The sequence below is a fragment of the Indicator indicator genome, chromosome 10 (genome assembly GCF_027791375.1).
Source record: "Indicator indicator isolate 239-I01 chromosome 10, UM_Iind_1.1, whole genome shotgun sequence".
Classification (NCBI taxonomy): Eukaryota; Metazoa; Chordata; class Aves; order Piciformes; family Indicatoridae; genus Indicator; species Indicator indicator.
Window position 1 is genome coordinate 21217177 of NC_072019.1, and position 18688 is coordinate 21235864.

At 43.9% G+C, this 18688-nt stretch overlaps 1 protein-coding gene and 2 non-coding genes across 3 annotated transcripts; all 3 read right to left on the minus strand.

Moving 5' to 3' along the window:
• Nucleotides 1-108: 108 nt before the first annotated feature.
• Nucleotides 109-16936, minus strand: KIF2C (kinesin family member 2C). The gene is made up of 21 exons (XM_054384543.1): nucleotides 16873-16936; nucleotides 16698-16792; nucleotides 14770-14874; nucleotides 14516-14564; nucleotides 12835-12957; nucleotides 12005-12121; nucleotides 11515-11615; nucleotides 11173-11268; nucleotides 9972-10026; nucleotides 9721-9883; nucleotides 9372-9462; nucleotides 7748-7811; nucleotides 6526-6617; nucleotides 6168-6310; nucleotides 4344-4548; nucleotides 3835-3945; nucleotides 3271-3338; nucleotides 1631-1733; nucleotides 1437-1553; nucleotides 977-1103; nucleotides 109-188 (listed from the first exon to the last, which is right to left on the minus strand). Exons 1-21 carry the CDS (start codon nucleotides 16934-16936, stop codon nucleotides 109-111), a joined length of 2169 nt encoding a protein of 722 aa, XP_054240518.1.
• A 494-nt stretch (nucleotides 16937-17430) lies between these two features.
• Nucleotides 17431-17545, minus strand: LOC128969759 (U5 spliceosomal RNA). The gene has a single exon (XR_008489172.1). It is a non-coding gene; the product is annotated as a U5 spliceosomal RNA (small nuclear RNA).
• Nucleotides 17546-18557: 1012 nt separating this feature from the next.
• Nucleotides 18558-18672, minus strand: LOC128969768 (U5 spliceosomal RNA). The gene has a single exon (XR_008489181.1). It is a non-coding gene; the product is annotated as a U5 spliceosomal RNA (small nuclear RNA).
• Nucleotides 18673-18688: the final 16 nt, after the last annotated feature.

Genomic DNA, 18688 nt, shown 5'->3' on the forward strand with positions numbered 1-18688 from the left:
CTCAGGCACACATGACCCACAGTCTACCACATGTAAAACAGGAGTTACACAAATCACCAAAGATACTAGACACACAGATGTCTGCTTGTGAACCAGGCTTTGTTGTATTCACCAACGCCTCTGCCAGCTCATCTGCTTGCTGGCTTGCTCTTCCAGCTGCATGGCAACCTCCAGGGCATCCAATGTTTCTGTAAATGAGAACAATGGCAGGGTAACTCACCTGAAAGCTGAACTCCCCAGCCCAGCTGTCTCCCTCAGCAGCACAGCAGGGCCCTGTGAGGGCCACAGAGGGAAGTGAACCAGGCAAGAACTGCTCAGCCAGCATCAAATCCTGTGTGGTCCCACAAAGCTCTTCAGCTGTGCTTGCTCTTTTCTACTCATTCCCAAGACTGTAATTTGTAGTTCAAACTAGGTGTACCACTAATCCAAGCATCCCAGAAGGCCAGGTTTCCCTGGCCTATAAGGCAGAGAGGGTAGCAGGACATTTACTCTTGTTCTCTTGGTGACTAGCTGTATCCTTCTACAGGGCTGCATTTGAGATAGGCAGATATCCAGAGCTGCTTAAGGAAAGAGTCACTATTTCAGGTTAACAGTTCCCTCTGAGGCCACAATTTTCAGCCTCCTTTAAAAGCCAAAATCCTTCAGTGCTATTTGAGCACCCCAGCTGTAAGGCCTGAAGCAACAAAGCCCAAGCTACTGTAATGGTGGCAGAAGAACAGCAGTTACCAGTGTAGCTTCCCCTGTTCACAGACAGGCAGTTTATGTCAAGCCCATATATCTGCCTTGCTGTTTCTCCACCACTGCTTCAACTAGCATGGTCCAAACAAGGCAGGCAGTGCTCAGGAAGCTGGCAGCTGACATCTACACAGCTAGTCAGTCTCCAAACTAAGGTAGAACTGAATATTTGGAGGGATTTTGTTGCATGTTAATGCTCTATACCAAAGCAAAGGCTGGTCAGAGACAGGCACTAACATACCTTTGACATGATGGAAGTTTTCTAAGCTCTCCTCTATGAAGTGCTTTGCTCTGCTCACAAGGGTCTTAAGATCATAGTCTGGTTTCTCTGCAGTTCCCAAGAGGTAGTCAAGTTCAGTTGCCATTCTCTATATTTGCAAGGAAAACCGTGATAAGAAATTGAATTTCAGGTAATTCAATTAGTTTCTTCAGATCCAGCACACAGAGCTGAGATTCTATAGACTAGTACCAGTCAATGTTCATTAGCAGCAAGTAGAGGTTGCTATTTGGAGGAAAAGGTGGCCAGTTGGCCTCAAACACTGAAATGCCCCAGTTTAATGCAGAAAACCAGTGAGGAAAAGGCAACACTACTGACAGCATCTCACAGTACAGCCCACAGCTGACTCAGCAACTGTTGGCTCAGACAAGGTCCTATCATTGTGTAGCAGGGAGCCTGCCCTGGCCTTACCTCTAATACATACCTGTCTCAGTTCTCTAAGCTGTTCTACAGCTTTGTCCTCACATTCAGTAATACAAGTCATAGCCTCATGCAAGTTGAACATCTGGGGAGAGATACCTTCCTCTTCATCCTTAGAGAGCTGCAAGAAACAGCCCAAGTAAGAACAGCAGGTTGTTCCCAGCTTTGAGAGGTGTTCAGCACACTGCACACACATACATTGCATTGGTAACCCAAGCCTTCTCCACTGGACTCATTTTCTTCAGTCTCCATCCTATTCTGTGCTTCACTAGCTTCATTATGAGGGCTGAGCTCTTTCACTCTGCAACAAGAAGATTTGTTACTCAAACTCTTGCTTCAGCAGTTTCAGGGCTACAGCATCAGAAAGAAGTTACTACAGTTAGTAGTACTCAGCAAAAAACGTTTGGCTGCACTTCAAAAGTTGCATATGGATCACCCCCAGAACAAGCCCACATGACCAAAATCCCAGAGCCCTGTGGGAAGGAAAGCCTGGAGGTGTTTGTTGTCATGCCCAGTCTAGGACCTCTGCTGAATGGATATCCAAGCACACAATGCTAATTGCCAGCAAAGCCTTCCACAGAAGCTATCTTCTACATAAGCTTGGCCTGTCATAACAAAGTAAGAACTTAGTATAGAAAGAAAAGGAATAAGGCTGATGTAAGTCATGGCTGAAAAAAGGAATAGGGCTGATAAGTCATGGCTGACATCTGCCTCTGGTGCCATGTCATCAACTGCCAGCTGGGTATTTTGTTCCAGTTACTGGTGTCAGCTTCACACTTCCAGTGAGTTTCTGCCTAACACTCCCTTTCATATAGCTTGAACTTGCCTTGTGCACTGGCTAAGAATCCAGCAGTCTCAGCTCAAGACTAGAATCTTACTGAAGCACAGCGAGTCAGAAGTTGCATTTTGTCCTGTACTTTCAGGTGAGCAAGAGTTACTCTGCCAGAAGAAAAAGGCAACTTCAATCCAGAACTGAATATAGGAGTCTGTCAAGATTCAGTGTTCCTGAATGCTGATGACAAGAATCACCACACCTTTCAGAGAGTGGAAAGCTTTCCAGGAAGGAACCAAACAGTCTTTTGTGAACTAAATGAAGGAAAGCTACCAAGCTGTAAAGTGTCATGCAAGTGACAAGAGTCAGTAGTCTTCTTGCCACCTCACCAGAAAGGTGTAGGGACATGTACAGCAGAGACCAAGAGGCACTTACTGCTCTTACAGGTGTTCCAAGTATCAGCAAGACCCCTGGGGAAACCTGGGGCTCAGTCCCTGCAAATCTACCTTGCCCTGCAGGTACCCAAGGTCAACCATGGGACATTCAAAACACTCCCACCATCTGCCTAAAAGCACACAAGTTCTCCAGGTCCTTCAGATTTCACCCAAAGTCTCCAAGGTCCTTTACCCTATTAGTTCATAACAAAGTCCAAGAACACCAGGTGTTTTGTGCCATCTGTATGGCCATGCCAGGGACACATTCTTAGCACACCTTTACAAATGGGACCCAAAGTACTACAAAAAGTAAAGGGCCTGGAGGTTACCATTTAGAATAGGGTAAGCTCTGAACAAAAAAACCAAGACAGTTTCAAGTCTAGCATGACAGATTCCTCCTCTGAGGAAGGGAGGCATTAGTCATGGTTTCATACAGTCTATGTCTCACAGGGAGAGCATACAGGTTAGTTTCATAAGATAGCTCCAAGATAATTTGCTCCTAACAAACAACTTCCAAGTTGCAATTACAAGCAATAGCAGGAAGAAAACTTGAAATTCCGAAAGGTCAGAATAAAGCAGTCAAAATATCTTCTACAACAAGAGTAGAACCCCCATGTCAGAAAGGCCATTACCTGTCAGCATATCTCAGTGTGTTTAAGGTGTACTCGCATGAACTCATCCCTGGAGAAATCATTGCTATCTGCAAACAGAAGAGAGATCTCAGCAACTCCTACAGTTGACTTTTGCTCATGCTAGCAGCCCTACAGATCTCCCTTGGCAGCTGGGACATGGTTAGGGCAAAGGGTCAGAGTTCAGACATTGTCAAGTCCATTTTCTTTCACAGCTTCTAGGATATGTCAGTGGCCCTGTATCCAGTTTTCCAGTGGCCTCTTCTACCCACATTGTTCTGCACCCTCCACAGGAAGCAAAGCCCTTTGAGACCACACCAGGCTCTACTGTAGATTCACTGTTTGAAAGTTTTCTGCAGCCTTGCTTCAACTGGGGCCAAGCATAGCTCACCAGATTTTGACACCAGTCACCATGGGTGAGCGGAGGAGGGAAACTACAAGACTTCTTTTCCAAGAGTACTGACACTTGGACTTCAAACTCCCCTCACTCTAGAAGAGCATGTGACTGTTCGGTCAAACTGCAGAGCCCATAAGCAGTGTGTATGTTTGTACCATGCACATACTCACCATACAGGTCCTTGAGTTTGTTCCTATGAAAGAGTCTCTTAGCACCTGGGTCAGCTTGCTCTCCCGGAAAGGGGTATGAGATTTGTTCTGTCCCAAAGCTCGGATACACTCCTAAGAAAAGGACAACTCTTGTGAGTGCAGTAGCTATGTTTCTTCTCAAAAAGCTCTGCAAGCTATCGACCTCCAATTGCTGGTAAACAGGCTGGAGAATTATTATCTGAGTGCTTCACAGCCTTTTAAATATACTCCAAGTATGACAGATAGTACAGCCATCATATGCCAAAAAAGACAACTTGAATGGCTGTTCCAGTGTCTGGCCTGACAAGACTGCACTATTTTCCTGGAAACACTGTAAGTGGAGTTATACACCATTCTCAGGGTTGTTAACACACTAAACCAGGATCTTCTTGGCTGTTCTTGTCCCTTGCATTGGAAAGAGAGGTAACCCCAGAGTCAAAGAAAATTCATGTGCTGATTTAGCACCATTTGCTCCCTGAGCTATAGCTCACCTTCAAAGCCAGCAAGCTCTTATTGATTTCTGCAGCTTCCATGCGTGTCTGCCAATCAGCACTGCAAGTGTCTGCACCCCTCTCATTTCCTGCCAGATCCACCAAGGAAAATTTGCCAATCAGTTTCCCTCTTTGGCGCACTATGATTTGGAAGCAGGCATGTGACCGTGAAGAGTTAGCATTTGCAAAACTCTGCCCAGATGTCCTACAGCAGAGATGCAAATAAGTGTTAGAACTCCATCACAGAAAACACAACAGGTCCTGACAGTATTATGCAAAACATGCAGACATACAATTAAGTTGTTTAACCTCCCAGGTTTTATCCCACACATTAATACTTCAAGTTTGCATGAGTTATGGAATTACCTCTGATAAAAGCACAGAAGAATAGCTGTGAGAAATATGAACCTGTGTCCCAGTTGTAGATATTTAAGTGATTTAAGCTGCTTGGCTTAACTCACCCACCCTGCACTGCAGTCCCTGACTGCTAGTGCCTTGAACTAGAAGCTGAAAGACATTTTCAAGCACACTATCTGCCTGCCCCAGAGCAGGCCACATGTCATTTTCCTAATGCATCTGCCATTACACAGTAAGCTCACCCAAGCTCTCCACTGAACAGCATTAGCTCTGCCTAGCACATTACAGTTATAGTAAATCCCCATTTCCAGCCAAGCTGGCTTGGCACATTATCTCTGCTGTGCAGCTGCACCTGCCCCATCACTGTAAGGCACAGACTGGAGCCTAGAAGTTGCTAAAAACTTCCCTGTGACCTGAGAAGGTTGACACATTCACAGTCCTACTTCTATCCCTACTGCTGAGATGCAGAGGGAGGTTGTCCTGGAGTGAGGCAGGAATGTAAAACATTGAACAGTTCTTGGCTGAATCATCAGCCAAAAAAACAGTATGCATGGGAGTGCTGAAGGAGTTTTCAGGACATGCATACCTGCACATGCAGTGTAATACAGAAGCCAAGGAGTTCTTATTTGCCTTGTCATATTTCCATAGCAGTTGCAACTTAAGACAGACAAGAATTAGTAATACAAATTTTAGCTCCTGATTAAAGATAACAGTATGATGGTACAGTTGCCCTGGCCACAGCCTTCCTGCCAACATAATGAGCCAAGTCTATGGCTGTCCCTTGACACTTGCTCTCAGAGATTCTTAGACAACATCCTTGAATTACATGCAGCATTTTTATTGCCATTGTAGTAGCTCATCTGGCCTGCAGTTAAGCCAAAGCATTTTCACAGCTGTAGATTGATGCCACCTGCTCTTCCTTGATTGCATAAGGCCACAGGGAACTGCTTGTGCTCTTGCAAACTGATAATTCTAGAATGCAGCAAGGCTGCTCAGTTTAGCTGTGGTACCAGGGCGGCCATCTCATTCTAAGAGTTTCTATCTTCTTGGAGTTCCAGAAGGATAGTCCCTGTCCATGGCAGGAAGGTTGGAGAAGATGATCTCTAAGGTCCCTTCCAACCTAAGCCATTCTATGATATATGGGCCATGAACTCTGACCTTCTCTATAGAAGCAGGCTAAGCCTATTTCTGCTAGCCCTTCATTCTGTAGCCACCTTGTACTCATGCAAATGTCTTTCTCAATGTTGTTCCCAGTAACAGGCAGGCAGATTCACAGATTGCCATGGATTGGAAAGGACCCTCAAAGGTCATCTATCTTGTCCATCCCTCCCTGCAATCAGCAGGGACACCTCAAACAGAAGCAGCCTGCTCTAGCTGAAGTGTCAAAGCACCAGCTACAGATACTAATTCTTCTATAGACAGAGATACAACAGAATATGACTTCTTATTCATTTTAAGGCACCAAACCTGCAGGCACTGCCCATCTGAATCATTCTGATGACATCCTCAGCACAGCCAACTTGTCTCTCTTGGAGGCCAACCACCTGGACCTGCTGCTTGCCATCCTCCAAGACTCGAAGCTTTGTCTTCTTATTCAAGAGGTCAAACACCTACAGTCAGGCAATAAGATTGAAGCAAATCTGAACAAAGTCTCCTGGTAAGTATTTTGTGCTGTTTCTATAGACAGCACCTTTACCATAGCCTTCCAACTCAATTCCAAACACACCAAGAACAGACTGCATGAATATAGAAACAAGTAAATTTCATTCAGGTAGTTATGAAACATTCAACAAAATACTTCAGGTCAAGATCTAAAAAGTTTTACCTTTCTATTGTAAATTTCAAAGAAAGTCACATAGATTTCCAGGTTCTGATTCTTGTACCTGGGCTGGTTTAAGAGGAGGAAGACATCTTGTGCTAGTGAAGAAAGGACAAAGTTCAGTTGATGAGTTTAAAGTATGTTCTAGCTGCCACTTGATCTACTTTCAAACACTTGTGCAGCCATAGGCAGTGTCTAGCAGCTGAATGACAGTCATCCTAAACAAATGCTAGTGAAACCATTAGTGCTGTGCTACCATCTGGAGAACAGCTTCAGCACCATCCACATCCAGGGACTGAAAACACAGGGAGTTAGGGAAGTGTCAACTGTTAATGTCACCTGCAGACAGCCATCCTTACTGCTCAGAAGGAATACTGGGGTCCACTAGTGTTTTGGACAAGCCCAGAAGAGTCATGTGTTTGCACTTCAAGCACTTCTTCTGAAAAGCCTATAAAACATGCATCCCTGAGCACCTGTATTGCTGCTGTTTGGAGACAATATACCAGATCACTTGACCTTTTGGCTGGATCCAGAGCAGCTTTTCACAATTAGACATTAGTCTGAGCTGAAAAGCAAAGACTTTCCCTCAGGGCCAGTTAAAACCAACTTTCAGAGACTAGCAAACAATTGCTCATTTCAACTGCTTGCTACACAGCCCAGTTTCACAGTACAGCTTTCTAAAGGAAAGGTAGTGGAGGGTCAGGGTTTATGATGCTTTCTAGGCATTATATCAAGCATGTGTTTTCTGAAAGCATTTCATGTTCCAGGGTTTACAGTAGAAACAAAACAGTCATGTGCTTTCTGTATAAGGAGCTTGACATCACAAATGGGTAGGGCTGTGCTACATTCAAATCAGGCATTTCCACACACCATCCTTGGTCTGAGACAACAGCAAAGCAGAAGAAATCAAAATTATTCAGTCCACCAAGTGCCAAAACAACTACAAAATGTCATCTTTGCCTCAAAAGCAAGTGACTTCTGGAGTGTTGTATGGATCTAGAAACTTACAGGCTAGATGGAAAATATTTCATGAAACTGATTTAAAAATAAATTAAAAAACATACCTCCTGCAACAAACACCACTAATTAATAGTGAAAACAAGTCATTCATGTATCTTTCACTGGAAACATTTTAAATGACCATTAAAAAAAAAAAAACTTAGATCTTGCCTTAAAGAAAAACAAGCACTAATTTGATTTTTGTATATAAAGAGAAGAATCCACTTACATGCAAAAGCATATATGCCCTTTGATGCATTCTGTGCCTTCCCAGAGAAGTCTCCACCCATAGTCTGTGGAGAGAAAAGGCCAGGTGTGGTACAAACAAGTCAGGCTACCTGATTTTAGTCCCAAGAACATACTAGGAAGTTGTTACAATATACAGATGCTTAAATATCAGTGACATTAGAACACAGTGCAGTCCAGGACAAAATTAGTTTGCTACTTCCCTATCAGTTCAAAAAGATTTGGACTATACAAAGCAATAGCTGAATGCCTGATAGGCTCTGCAGTACAGAGTCAAAGCTGTTGTTTCTTCAAGAAGAAATGTGTGGCCTTGACAGTGCAACCAAACAATTTCTGGTCAGAAGAAACAAAGCCTCTCTTTTTAGGACATAGGTTCAATAACAGATAAAAACACATCAAGCTTCTAGAGCAGACAACACCTTTAACTCCTTTGACTAAGGCACCTTTTGTGCCAGCAAAATTTTCAGTTGGTGCTGCCCTCCTGGTGACTTGCTCTACACTGTTATATTAAACAGTCAATTATTTAAAACACAGCTCAATCCCATGGCATGTTTCTCAATCTACCAGAGTTTAACATAAAGCACTCCAGTCTCCAGGTACAGCTATTGTCTTTGCACTAATTCTGCACTCTAGAATCAGGAAGGGAAAGAAACTTTGTTGCCTGTTATTTTAGTGCCTCACATCTTTATCCCTGTAAGGATGCTCAGGTGAGCAGATTTGTCAGTCTGCTTCCATTGCACTGGGATGGGCAATATCCAAACTTCTATAAACTTCCAAATTTCTTTCTGTATTACTGGAAGAGATCTACAGCTCACTACATGCACTAATGATAGCCTAAAACCTGCCTCTAACACTGGAATAACAGCAAGTGTCTGATTACTCAAACTGGCAGGCTAGGCTACTGTAGTGCAGTTCATTATGGTTTTGAGGTAAAGGCAGAAACAAAAGCAAAAGAACAAGACAGCAGATCTGACTCTGCTAACATGCTGTGAGGGAAGTTTCCCCACTTTCCTTCTCTAGAGCTTTCAGAAGAAAGTTAAAAAGACAAAGTTAAAGTTGAAAATGAAGAGTAGAGCACAATCTTAAGGTCTCTTGAAACTGCAACTCAGACTGGAAGGAGTGGTTAAAAAAAGTGAACAGACTAATTTGTCCACCTCAAATACCATTTCACTTAAGTGTTTATACTCAACAAGCTGCTTATTCTTTTATAATCCAAAAGTCTTTGGAACACCTCCATGCTCAAAATGCAGCACAGACAAGAGCTTTTGTCTGTCTCTGGTGTAGGTAATAGCTCCACTTTGCAGACTGGACTTACACAGCAGCCATTTGAGGCAAGGAATATCCATGGCTAACAAAAACATGTCATGACACCCCAAGTCTTTAAAAAGCCAGCTAGGGGGGGATTTTAGTACACTCTTCCTTACAAGGAAATCGACTGATACATAAAAGTACAGGAAAAAAACCCATGAAGAACTGACAGTATTAGCTTTAAGACAATAAAACCAAGATCAAAACTCTTTATACAATCTTACTTGTTACAGACATTAGGGAGCTTTAAAATACATTTGATAAAGCTAGAAAATTTGAGACCTTGGAGAAAAACTTACATGTGTCTTGCCACTGCCTGTCTGGCCATATGCAAAGCATGTTGCCTTCCCACCCTCAAAGATAGTCTCTACAAGAGGTCTAGCAGTGAACCTGGATATTCAATTCAGAAGGTAAAAGACAATTAAGGCAAGTATTTCACAACCTGCTCCATCAGTTTTCCTAAAGAAAGGCAAATCTGTAGGAAATCAGCAAGGCCATGACAAAAATAAGCTTTTCAGTTCTTTGGTTTCCCCCAAAGAGAATTTTAGTATTTCTTAGAGGTAGCAGTTCCTTTAAGTTAGGATGCCATCTAGTCATAACTCTACACTTTTCATTGGAAGAGTCTTGCAAGTTAAAAGAAACCATTACCTGTACACCATTTCATTAGAAGAGGATTCATCAAACGAAAAGTCAAATCTAAATGTTTGAGTTTCAAGGTATTTTGTTAGATCCACTTTCTGCTTTGGCTCATGCACCAGCAGGGTACACTTGCTCGGAACAGTAATCACATCACATTCATTTTTCAAACGTTCTGTTGACAAAAAAAGGGCCCTCAGTTTTAACAACAATTAGCAATGTCACACTGCTCCAAGACAGAGCTGATTGGGTAGTACACACACCTTGTCTATTGAGAGGGCGCTTCCTCACACAGACACAGATCCTGTGTTCCTCTACCTGGAAGACAACAAGTAATACTTTTTGCACAATTACACCCATGCCTACTTATTGCAGAGAAAGATCTGAAACATCTAGTTTTCTATATGCTGAGCAGAGATGCCTCTGCTACTGCTCAGACCCACTCATGCAGGGATGCAAGTCTTAAAGCCTGTTCAGTGCAGAACACACTACAAAAATTGACCTTCACATAGCTTGCTCCATCATATCAGGGAAATGCTGCTATGCTATAGCAAGTGCCCCAAATATTCTGTATCAGAATTAGTAACAGGTTTAGTCCTCAGCCAGCTTTCTGTGAAATTAATACTACATCATGTAAAATTTGATTTACCCTTGAGGTGGTTTTTTTACCTGACTTCTTTATTGATGCAATAAGTTGAGGTATTTGTGCAGCACAGCTACACATCAGTTGAGTTTGAGAAAGTTCATATTGTATTGGTGAGGCAGAAAGCAGAAGGTGACAAACTTCTATTATGTGGTGATGTTCTCAGCTCTGTAGGAGGCAGGCACGCAAACCGCCTAGTGTCCTAAGCTAGTCCACACCTACATTGTTTTGAACTTAAACATTGTCATTTTTCACTGACTATAAGAAGACTTTTGCTAGACAGGGAGTACTTGTTCTCAGGTATTAACCAATGCTACCTCTGTAACTGCTTAAGGTATCAACCAAGTCTGTTTTTTCTGCTCCTCCACTTTTTGGCCTAGTTTAAAAATTACTTAACATATGACTTACAACACTGTCTTTTGCAGGGCAATAGTCTGTTTTAAATCATACCTATACCTAGAATAAGCCAAACTACTAGTAGTAGCCAAGTAGTAATAGTACTACTAGTAGTAGCCAAGCTACTACTAATAGGCTTTGGCATTTACAGGCTCTGAAAAATACTGATGTTTCCACAGAATTTGCATAATTTGCCAAATGGCAAGCCCTTCACCAGTGACATATGCAAAGTGATGCAAGGCAGCTTAGCCCTGAACAGCAGAGGTAAGTGACCTCATATATACTACCAGGTGCCTCAAGATCACAATACACTTAGAGGATTCCAGAGGTGCAGCAATGCACCAAATTGCTCATAGGTGAAAATCTTCAGTAGAGAATAAAGATGTGTCTACAGACTGTGGGTGGTAGCCTCAGTATTAACTTACTGGGTCAGTCATAGATACTGGACGGCAGTCCAAAGTTGCTCTGAATTCCTTGATCATCTGTGCAAACTCCCAGTTGGGACAGTTGCTGTCAAATTCCTGCATAAAACAAAGAATGTTAAGATAATAAACCTGTTACAGCAGAAAAACCTCAGCACATATTAAGCAACCAGCTGCACTGAAGTAGAGATTTCACAAGATTCAGAACTTTGAAACTAGAATCAGCCCATCCTTAAGTAGAGCTCTCTAAGAACAAAATCTGTCCACAACATGTTTTGGTTTCAACTACTATGATACACCAGCAAGAGGAAATTCTGTAGGAGAGTATATTGTAGAATACTCCACCTGTGCACGTTTTGTCCTGATTTCATTAATTTGAGCTCTCCTTTCTTCTCTCTTGCTTTTCTTTTTCTCCATTGCTGTCACAATGCTAGGTCTTCGCTGAACTAGATAACAAAAACATTTTCTTGGATTAAATCTTCATGCTCATTCTTAAGCACAATACAGATATTTCAGCTTTTCCATGTTGCTGACAGATGAACTTGTATAGGAAACAATCACCTTCAGAAGGACTCACTAATTTTGCAGCACTTCCAAACCAGATCTACCTACCACAGGTACTGCCAAGGGAGTCATACCACTACTTCCAAGGCAGCGTTTCTGAGGAGACACTGCTGTAACAGGATTACACATTTGTAATAAAAAAAATACTCAAGTTATTCAGTCTTACTGCCAAAGCCACCTTTTTCAAAGCTTTAGTCTCAGAGCATACAAGGAGCAGTCAGTGATACACTACTGACTGGTGAGTCAGTTTTTATCCACTGCTCCCTGGTACCTGGGCTCACTGAAGGGTTTGTTTTAGCAGCAGGCAGATTATCCTCTGTATTTCCATTTCCATTTGTCAGTGAGGCTTGTGGCATAGAGCTCATCTTGCTAGCCCTGGTCCGGCAAGCTGCAGAAAGAAGCCAGAATAAACCAATAATTGGATCCAAAAGATCAATAATAATTCTGTAATTTGTAAAGCCTCCCAGACCACAAGCATTCCTCATCTGATTTTCTGGATCAGGAGTGAGAACTAACTAAAACCCATGGTAAGTGTGCAAACAATTTTTTAAATCATTTTCCAATTGCCAACTTTTATCCAAAGCTAAAAATCTGACTAGAGAAGAGTTTAGTATCAAGCCTCTTATTTCCATGTCTTTGCAGAACTTAATACACAAGACTATTCAGCTATTCACAGGTTAGGTCCAGAAAAGGCAAATAACTACAATTTCATAATTCAAGTTCTTGCTTTACTCATCTACAGGTAGAACCACTCTCAGTATAGTTACAAAGCATGTTGGCAGCAGTATTAAGGCATTTGTCTTCCCACTCTAGCTCTGTGAATGTGAGTACCATGCTATATTGTTCAGCAGATATCACAGCCACCCACAGACACAAGCCAGCTTTCCAGATAATAAAGAACATCCTTAGCAACATTGTTTCCAAATTCCTTTGAGAATCCCTTCAGGCAAACTCAGGATATTGACATAGTGACAGACCTCTAGGTCTCTCTTTTATTTTAGTAGATGGTGCTCGTCCCCCTGGGATTTGCAGTTTATCTAATTAAATGCAGGCAGAGCATTTTGCTTCACAGTAGAAATTCACTGAGTTTTCTCCACTCACCACGAAGTGTTGAACTGTTTCCAATTTGTGTAGAACTGCAGGGATTCACCTCCATCTGCTCTTCCTTCAGGGTGAGCTGAGATCCAGCATTTAGAATAGACATCGTGGAATAGCCACGAGCAGCTTTGGAAACAGGAATTCGAGGTCAACATCATGCCTTAGACACTCAGACATTTGCAAGTAATCAAACAGCCACAAAGTGCAGAACAGTGGGGAATAAGGTGTGGTTAAAAGGACCATTTCCAGATCTCTGGTGCATTAGCAAAGTACAAGACAAGGCAATGCAGACAGGTTGTTCTGCTTCTCTCACTTCTCTGAGTAAGATGGAAACAGACATCTCCTGATCTTCTTTAACTTGTTTAGTCTAAGAATCAAAACCTGAAGCTACTGTGAGCTTTCTAATTGGTACAATGCAGAGTTTGCCACAGGACAGATACTGACGCTCGTGCAGTTTATCCAGTTATAAACCCAGATGATAACATTAGAGGAATAGTGAAAACACTGTTTTGCTCTAAACGTCTTCAGGGACAAAACTGTGCCAGTAGGAAAGGCAACATATATTTCAGATTTGCAATTAGGTTCTTCAGGGAAGCTATAACCTCTGTGGGGTCGTTTTTCCATCAATCAGTGACTGGATTAACACATCTTTTTTTCCAGCCAGCAATTGAGTTCCATTAACTGACCTGCCTAGAGACAATCACAACTTTGCCATATCATAAATTCTGTACACCAGCAAGCAAATGGAGTTCTCTGAATTGAAGGAACATCAGGATGCTCTAGTACAGGACAACTATTGACACATTAAGCTTCTTGGACTACTCCTGCATCTGATACAAGGAGATTTATCCTCTGGTACTAGCTTCCCTTTCTTGGATAACATACAAATAACCCCAAACATTTTGTTTAGAGCTTGACTGCATGTTAGCTTGAGCTAACTTTCAGAGAATTTTTAAATCAGCTAGCATTCAACCTCAGCATCACACAAGTGTATTACTAACAGCCTTCTAATGCTGTCACTTGCCATTTGAAAAGTTAAAAAAGTCAATTAAAGAAATAAAAGGCAGAAAACATTGGAGTTTTCCAACTGCTGACACTTCAGGAAAAGCACCTCCTTAACAATCCCACACTAACATCTCTGTCTTCCCTTGTGGTTTTGCTCAAAACCTCATACTGACATACAATCACTGAGCTATGGCACACCAGCTGGCATTGTGGCTGCCTGGTCTCAAATGCCTCCAAGGACAAAGCTCTGGTTATTGTCTAAGGGGACTGTTTAAAGAGGAGACAATCATTTGTCACAGCTATTTCTTTCTTGCCCTTTCCACTCTCATTGTGACACTTTTAATCTTACCCACTGCCACTTACCTTTTGTTTGTGGCATTTGCAAAACTTCACATGCAACTTTAAAACTTGCTGCAAGAGTAACAGCTTTGTGACATTTAAAGCAGTATCAAGGAATAACTACAGCAATGCTGCAGAAAAGGGCAACACATCAACAAAACAGGAGTCTGTCAGCAAAGTGTCTGCACTCAGAATGCTGGTATGAAATGGTATGCTTTTTATTGACATTGCCCAAATGAGCAGCCTTATGATGCACTAAAGCAGAATATTATGGCTACAATGAGAGACCACCACTGTCTTACAGAGAGATAGCAGGGGGAAAAAAAAAAATCTCTCTCACCTAGCCTTGGAGCAGGAATTTTTGAAAGAGTTGTTCTACGCTTGTGTTTCTGAAAAGCAATAAATGGTGCAAGCAATCAGAGTAAGCAGCAAACAACTATCCCTACACTTCAACATTGATAGAACAAGAATTTCTGAACAAAGTCTAAGAGAGGCAGAAAAGATAAATTAGACCTCAAACTTTATAAGACTGAGACCCATACTGTTGACACTTCAGTACTTCAGAGAGATACTAAATCACTGTAGAGCACTTACCTGTACAGTTACATTCCCTTGCAAAGGTAGGTTCTCTTTCACATCTGCAGCAGGTACTTCCTCTGATAACTCAGGATTTATTGCTATCACTTCAGCAATGTCAACCTACAGGAGCAAAGGCAGGATTTTACGGAGTGGAATACTGCTGCTACCACTTACAGCACATTTTGGGGTTTTTTTTAACCTGCACTTTCAGTACAGACAAATAAACCTGAACCTGCCAAATATAAGATTGTAATTACCTGGAAGGGCAAGACAGTAGTTCATCTTCTATTTGAATATTCTCATACGAGAAGAAATGCACTAGTTAAACCATTTACCCTCACCTATCAAACACCACACAGCTCTGCAGGTGCCATAGCGCATTTCTGAAGAGATGGGAAAAGCACATTTGGAATCAACTGCTTTAATCTCTTACTGCTAATCTTAGTAAATCTCAGTTGCTCCATGACTTCTCTGCTAGGAGAGCATTAAGTGTTTACTGCATGATTACACCTACTGAAATAAACTTCAAAGAGCTGCTTAGACTCTGGGAAACGGAGGATTCCACATTTAATCCACAAGTGAATTCACCTGCATTTTCACTTGCTGTTGCAAGCAATTTCACCTAGCACCAGCTGCTGCCCCCTGTTTGACCCTCCACTGAGGTCATAATCCTGCCTTCACCACATTCTGTGGTACTCTGGCACAGGTAGCAGTAGAGTAGGGCAAGTAACAGGGGCAAGCAGCCAAGGGCAGGCTCCAGCACAAGACAGCAACTTCCTTGTTCAGTTGTTCAACCCTAACCAAGCAGAAGAGGTTGAGAGCACATGTACACAAAAACTCCAGCATCGCAGCAGCTTGCACTGGAACTCCCCTGACAGAACAACACAAGCACAACTCCAGGAAGTTCTTGAGTCCTCCATTAGCTTTTTAATTACTTAAATAAAATAAGAGCCCATAAAAGGAATAAAAGATGGAGGTATCACATTCTAACGTAAGAAAAATAATCTATAAAATTTATATGGAACCAGTAAGCATCTAATTTGAAAGGGCATTAACTCAGAGGCACCTATGTGTGGACAGTATAATACATAAGCATATGCAAGCACATAATAAAACGATTAGATTTTGTAGCATCTTTATAAAAAATTAACATCATAACATATACATGCAATTAGCCACTAATTACCTCTGAATCTGCACATTTCACATGCACATAAACACTGTAAGATCTGGTTTCAAAGAACTGCTTTCAATAACAGCTTTAAGGTTTTAACTGCTCTGGAGTATAGATATGTCTCCAGAGAAACCAACAGGACAAGCATGTTTGCTGAGTTACCACAGGAGATTTTGCCAAGTAGCAGGATTTCAGCCGTACAGCCTCAAATGCCCCAGACTAGCCTCCCCTCCCCCATCTCTTACACCTCCCCTCCCCCATCTCTTACACCAGCGTTGAGATAGAAGTCGTCAAACTCGGCTCCCCTAACATGGCACCTTATTAGTAGCAGAGTAAGCTTTAAGGAAAACCTGAATGCCATTATTAAAGATATGAAAAGCCACCAGATGGCCCCTAGAGCTGGGAAAATTGGGACTTCGGGGCATTCAAAATCAACAGCCAGCGGTGGAAAAGGCCCAACCTCCCTTGCTCATTCTGAAAGGTTAAGAGCCTTACTTTGGCACCGTTTTGCTGCCACTTTCCCATCTTACCTTTACATACCTATTTAATAGTTTTAACTGTGCAAAAAGTTAAACACAGAAGTGAACCTGCTGCAGCAGTATGGAATGAGCGTTAATAACACAGCAGAGCTAGCTGTGGCCCGCCTTGAAAATGCCAGGCTACCGCACCGAGTCCAGCCAGCAGCAGGCAATGCCCCTTCGCTGTGCTCCGAGGGAGCACTGGAACAGCCCAAGGCGGGGTGGGAGGCGGCAGGCTGGCCGGGACTCACCTCCTTGCCCTTGACGCTGTTTTCCTCGGACCACTCCACGCACACCACGGCCCGCTCCACGCTCACAGTCATCACCGTTGCCTTGTGGATCAAGCCTGAAAAAAGACCAGAGTCAAGCGCCGGTCTGGCCGCTCCACACCGCTGGGCACTGCCCCGCGGCCGCAGTAAGGCTCACCGTTGCTCCGCTGGATGTTAATAGAGAGGCCAGGGCAGATACGGCGGCAGAGACGGGCATCCATTGCGCCGCAGGGAACAGCAGCAGACTCAGTCAAGACTCGTTCCGGCAGTGAAACTCGTCCAACCGCCGCCGATTTAAACCCCGCGCGCCGGCGTGCCGCGGGGCCCACCGGGAAATACAGGCGGTGGGGACTACATCTCCCAGCACGTCCTGCGCCGCTCACAGCTCCCGCCATGCCACTGGACCCACCCGGAAACATTGACGGGCTCTACACCCAGCATGCCCTGCGCTGCCCACAGCTCCCTCGAGTGCTTTGACAAGCCGCGGGGGCTGCAGAGCACGCTAACGGCTATGGTGCGATGCGACACAATGGCACATTCAGCTCTATGGCCTGACGGCGGAGGGGAGCAGAGGTCTTCCGCCCGCGGGGTGGCATAGGTTTTGGCTGCTTCGAACCCCAGGGGAAACAGCCAGCAGCCCCGGAATGTGGTTTGTAGACCCTCTAGAGGCCATCGGATGATACCCACAAAATCTAATTTTAGACTGAAATAAGATAGCTCTACAGAAGTAGAGCCTCAAAAAATTTTTCGACACTCGTACTTGTTCCTCTCCACGGAAATCTTTAGTAAAAGGCGAAAGATTTATACGATCTGAAGAGAAACCAGAGTATGAGCTATAGTAACCTCCCGGGCTACACCGCCCGCCTGCTCCACGCCCCAGAGGTCAGTGCGACCGACCTCTGTCGCCACCTTCCCGCCCCGAGGCCTCCGGGCCGTCTGACCCTGCCACAGCACACAAGCGGTGAGGCTGCGGTGGCTCGGACCGGTGAGGTCGGTGGCGGACATTGGCCGTGCGGGCACTGAGCGCGGTGCACCCTGGGTATGCAAAACAGCCGGATGCTAATAAGGCGGTGGCGCAGGCAGGGCCGAGGTGCTGGGTTAATGTCGGTGGCGTCCGTCCTGGTCGGGTAGCGCGTTCCCGCTGCTGTCGCTCCGAATAGGCGTTGGGGCTGCTTGTCGTGGTGTGTCCCCAACCCGCAACTGAGCCCAACGCAGCCGCTTAGGCCACCCCCCGACCCGCTGGGATAGAGGAAGAAGTGGAAAGGTAAAATTGTGGATTGAGCTATAAGTAATTAAAATTTTTGTGTTTGGTTTGGAGGTTTTGTTTTTTGTTTTTATTAATACTTGTAAGGAAAGGATTTTTAAAATAGGAAAATGGCAAAGACAAATGATGCAAATGAAAATACCGAATGATGCCCAGCCGGACACCGGGTAGCGAACTCCCACGTCGACCTCCCCTCTGAGAGTGACGTCATGGCGCGGAGCTATCCCTTCGGTCAGTTGGGGCCAGCTGTCTCGGCCGTGTCCGCTCCCTACTCCTGGTGTTCCACAGCCCGCCCGGTAGCGGGTGCTGTGTGAGCGCTGGTCGGTGGTGCTAAGCACACTGACTGACATCCGCGTTCCATGTGCCTTTCTCGGCACGGCTCCGGCTATAGCCGCGGGGCCAAAATTTAACCCCACCCAAGCCAAACTCAGCACAGCGCCTCAAGCTCCCTGCAGCGCTGCTTCCTCGGCCACCCTACGTATTCTTAGAATGAACCAGGAACCGATAACATAGACCGGCTTAAAGCAACACACCCCCATATCTTCTTTCATCATCTATTATTGAACCAACAAAAGGATAGCTTCACTAAAGTGAAGCCTCAAAAAATTCATCGACACTCGTACTTGTTCCTCTCCACGGAAATCTTTAGTAAAAGGCGAAAGATTTATACGATCTGAAGAGAAACCAGAGTATGTCGTCACCTTTTCTC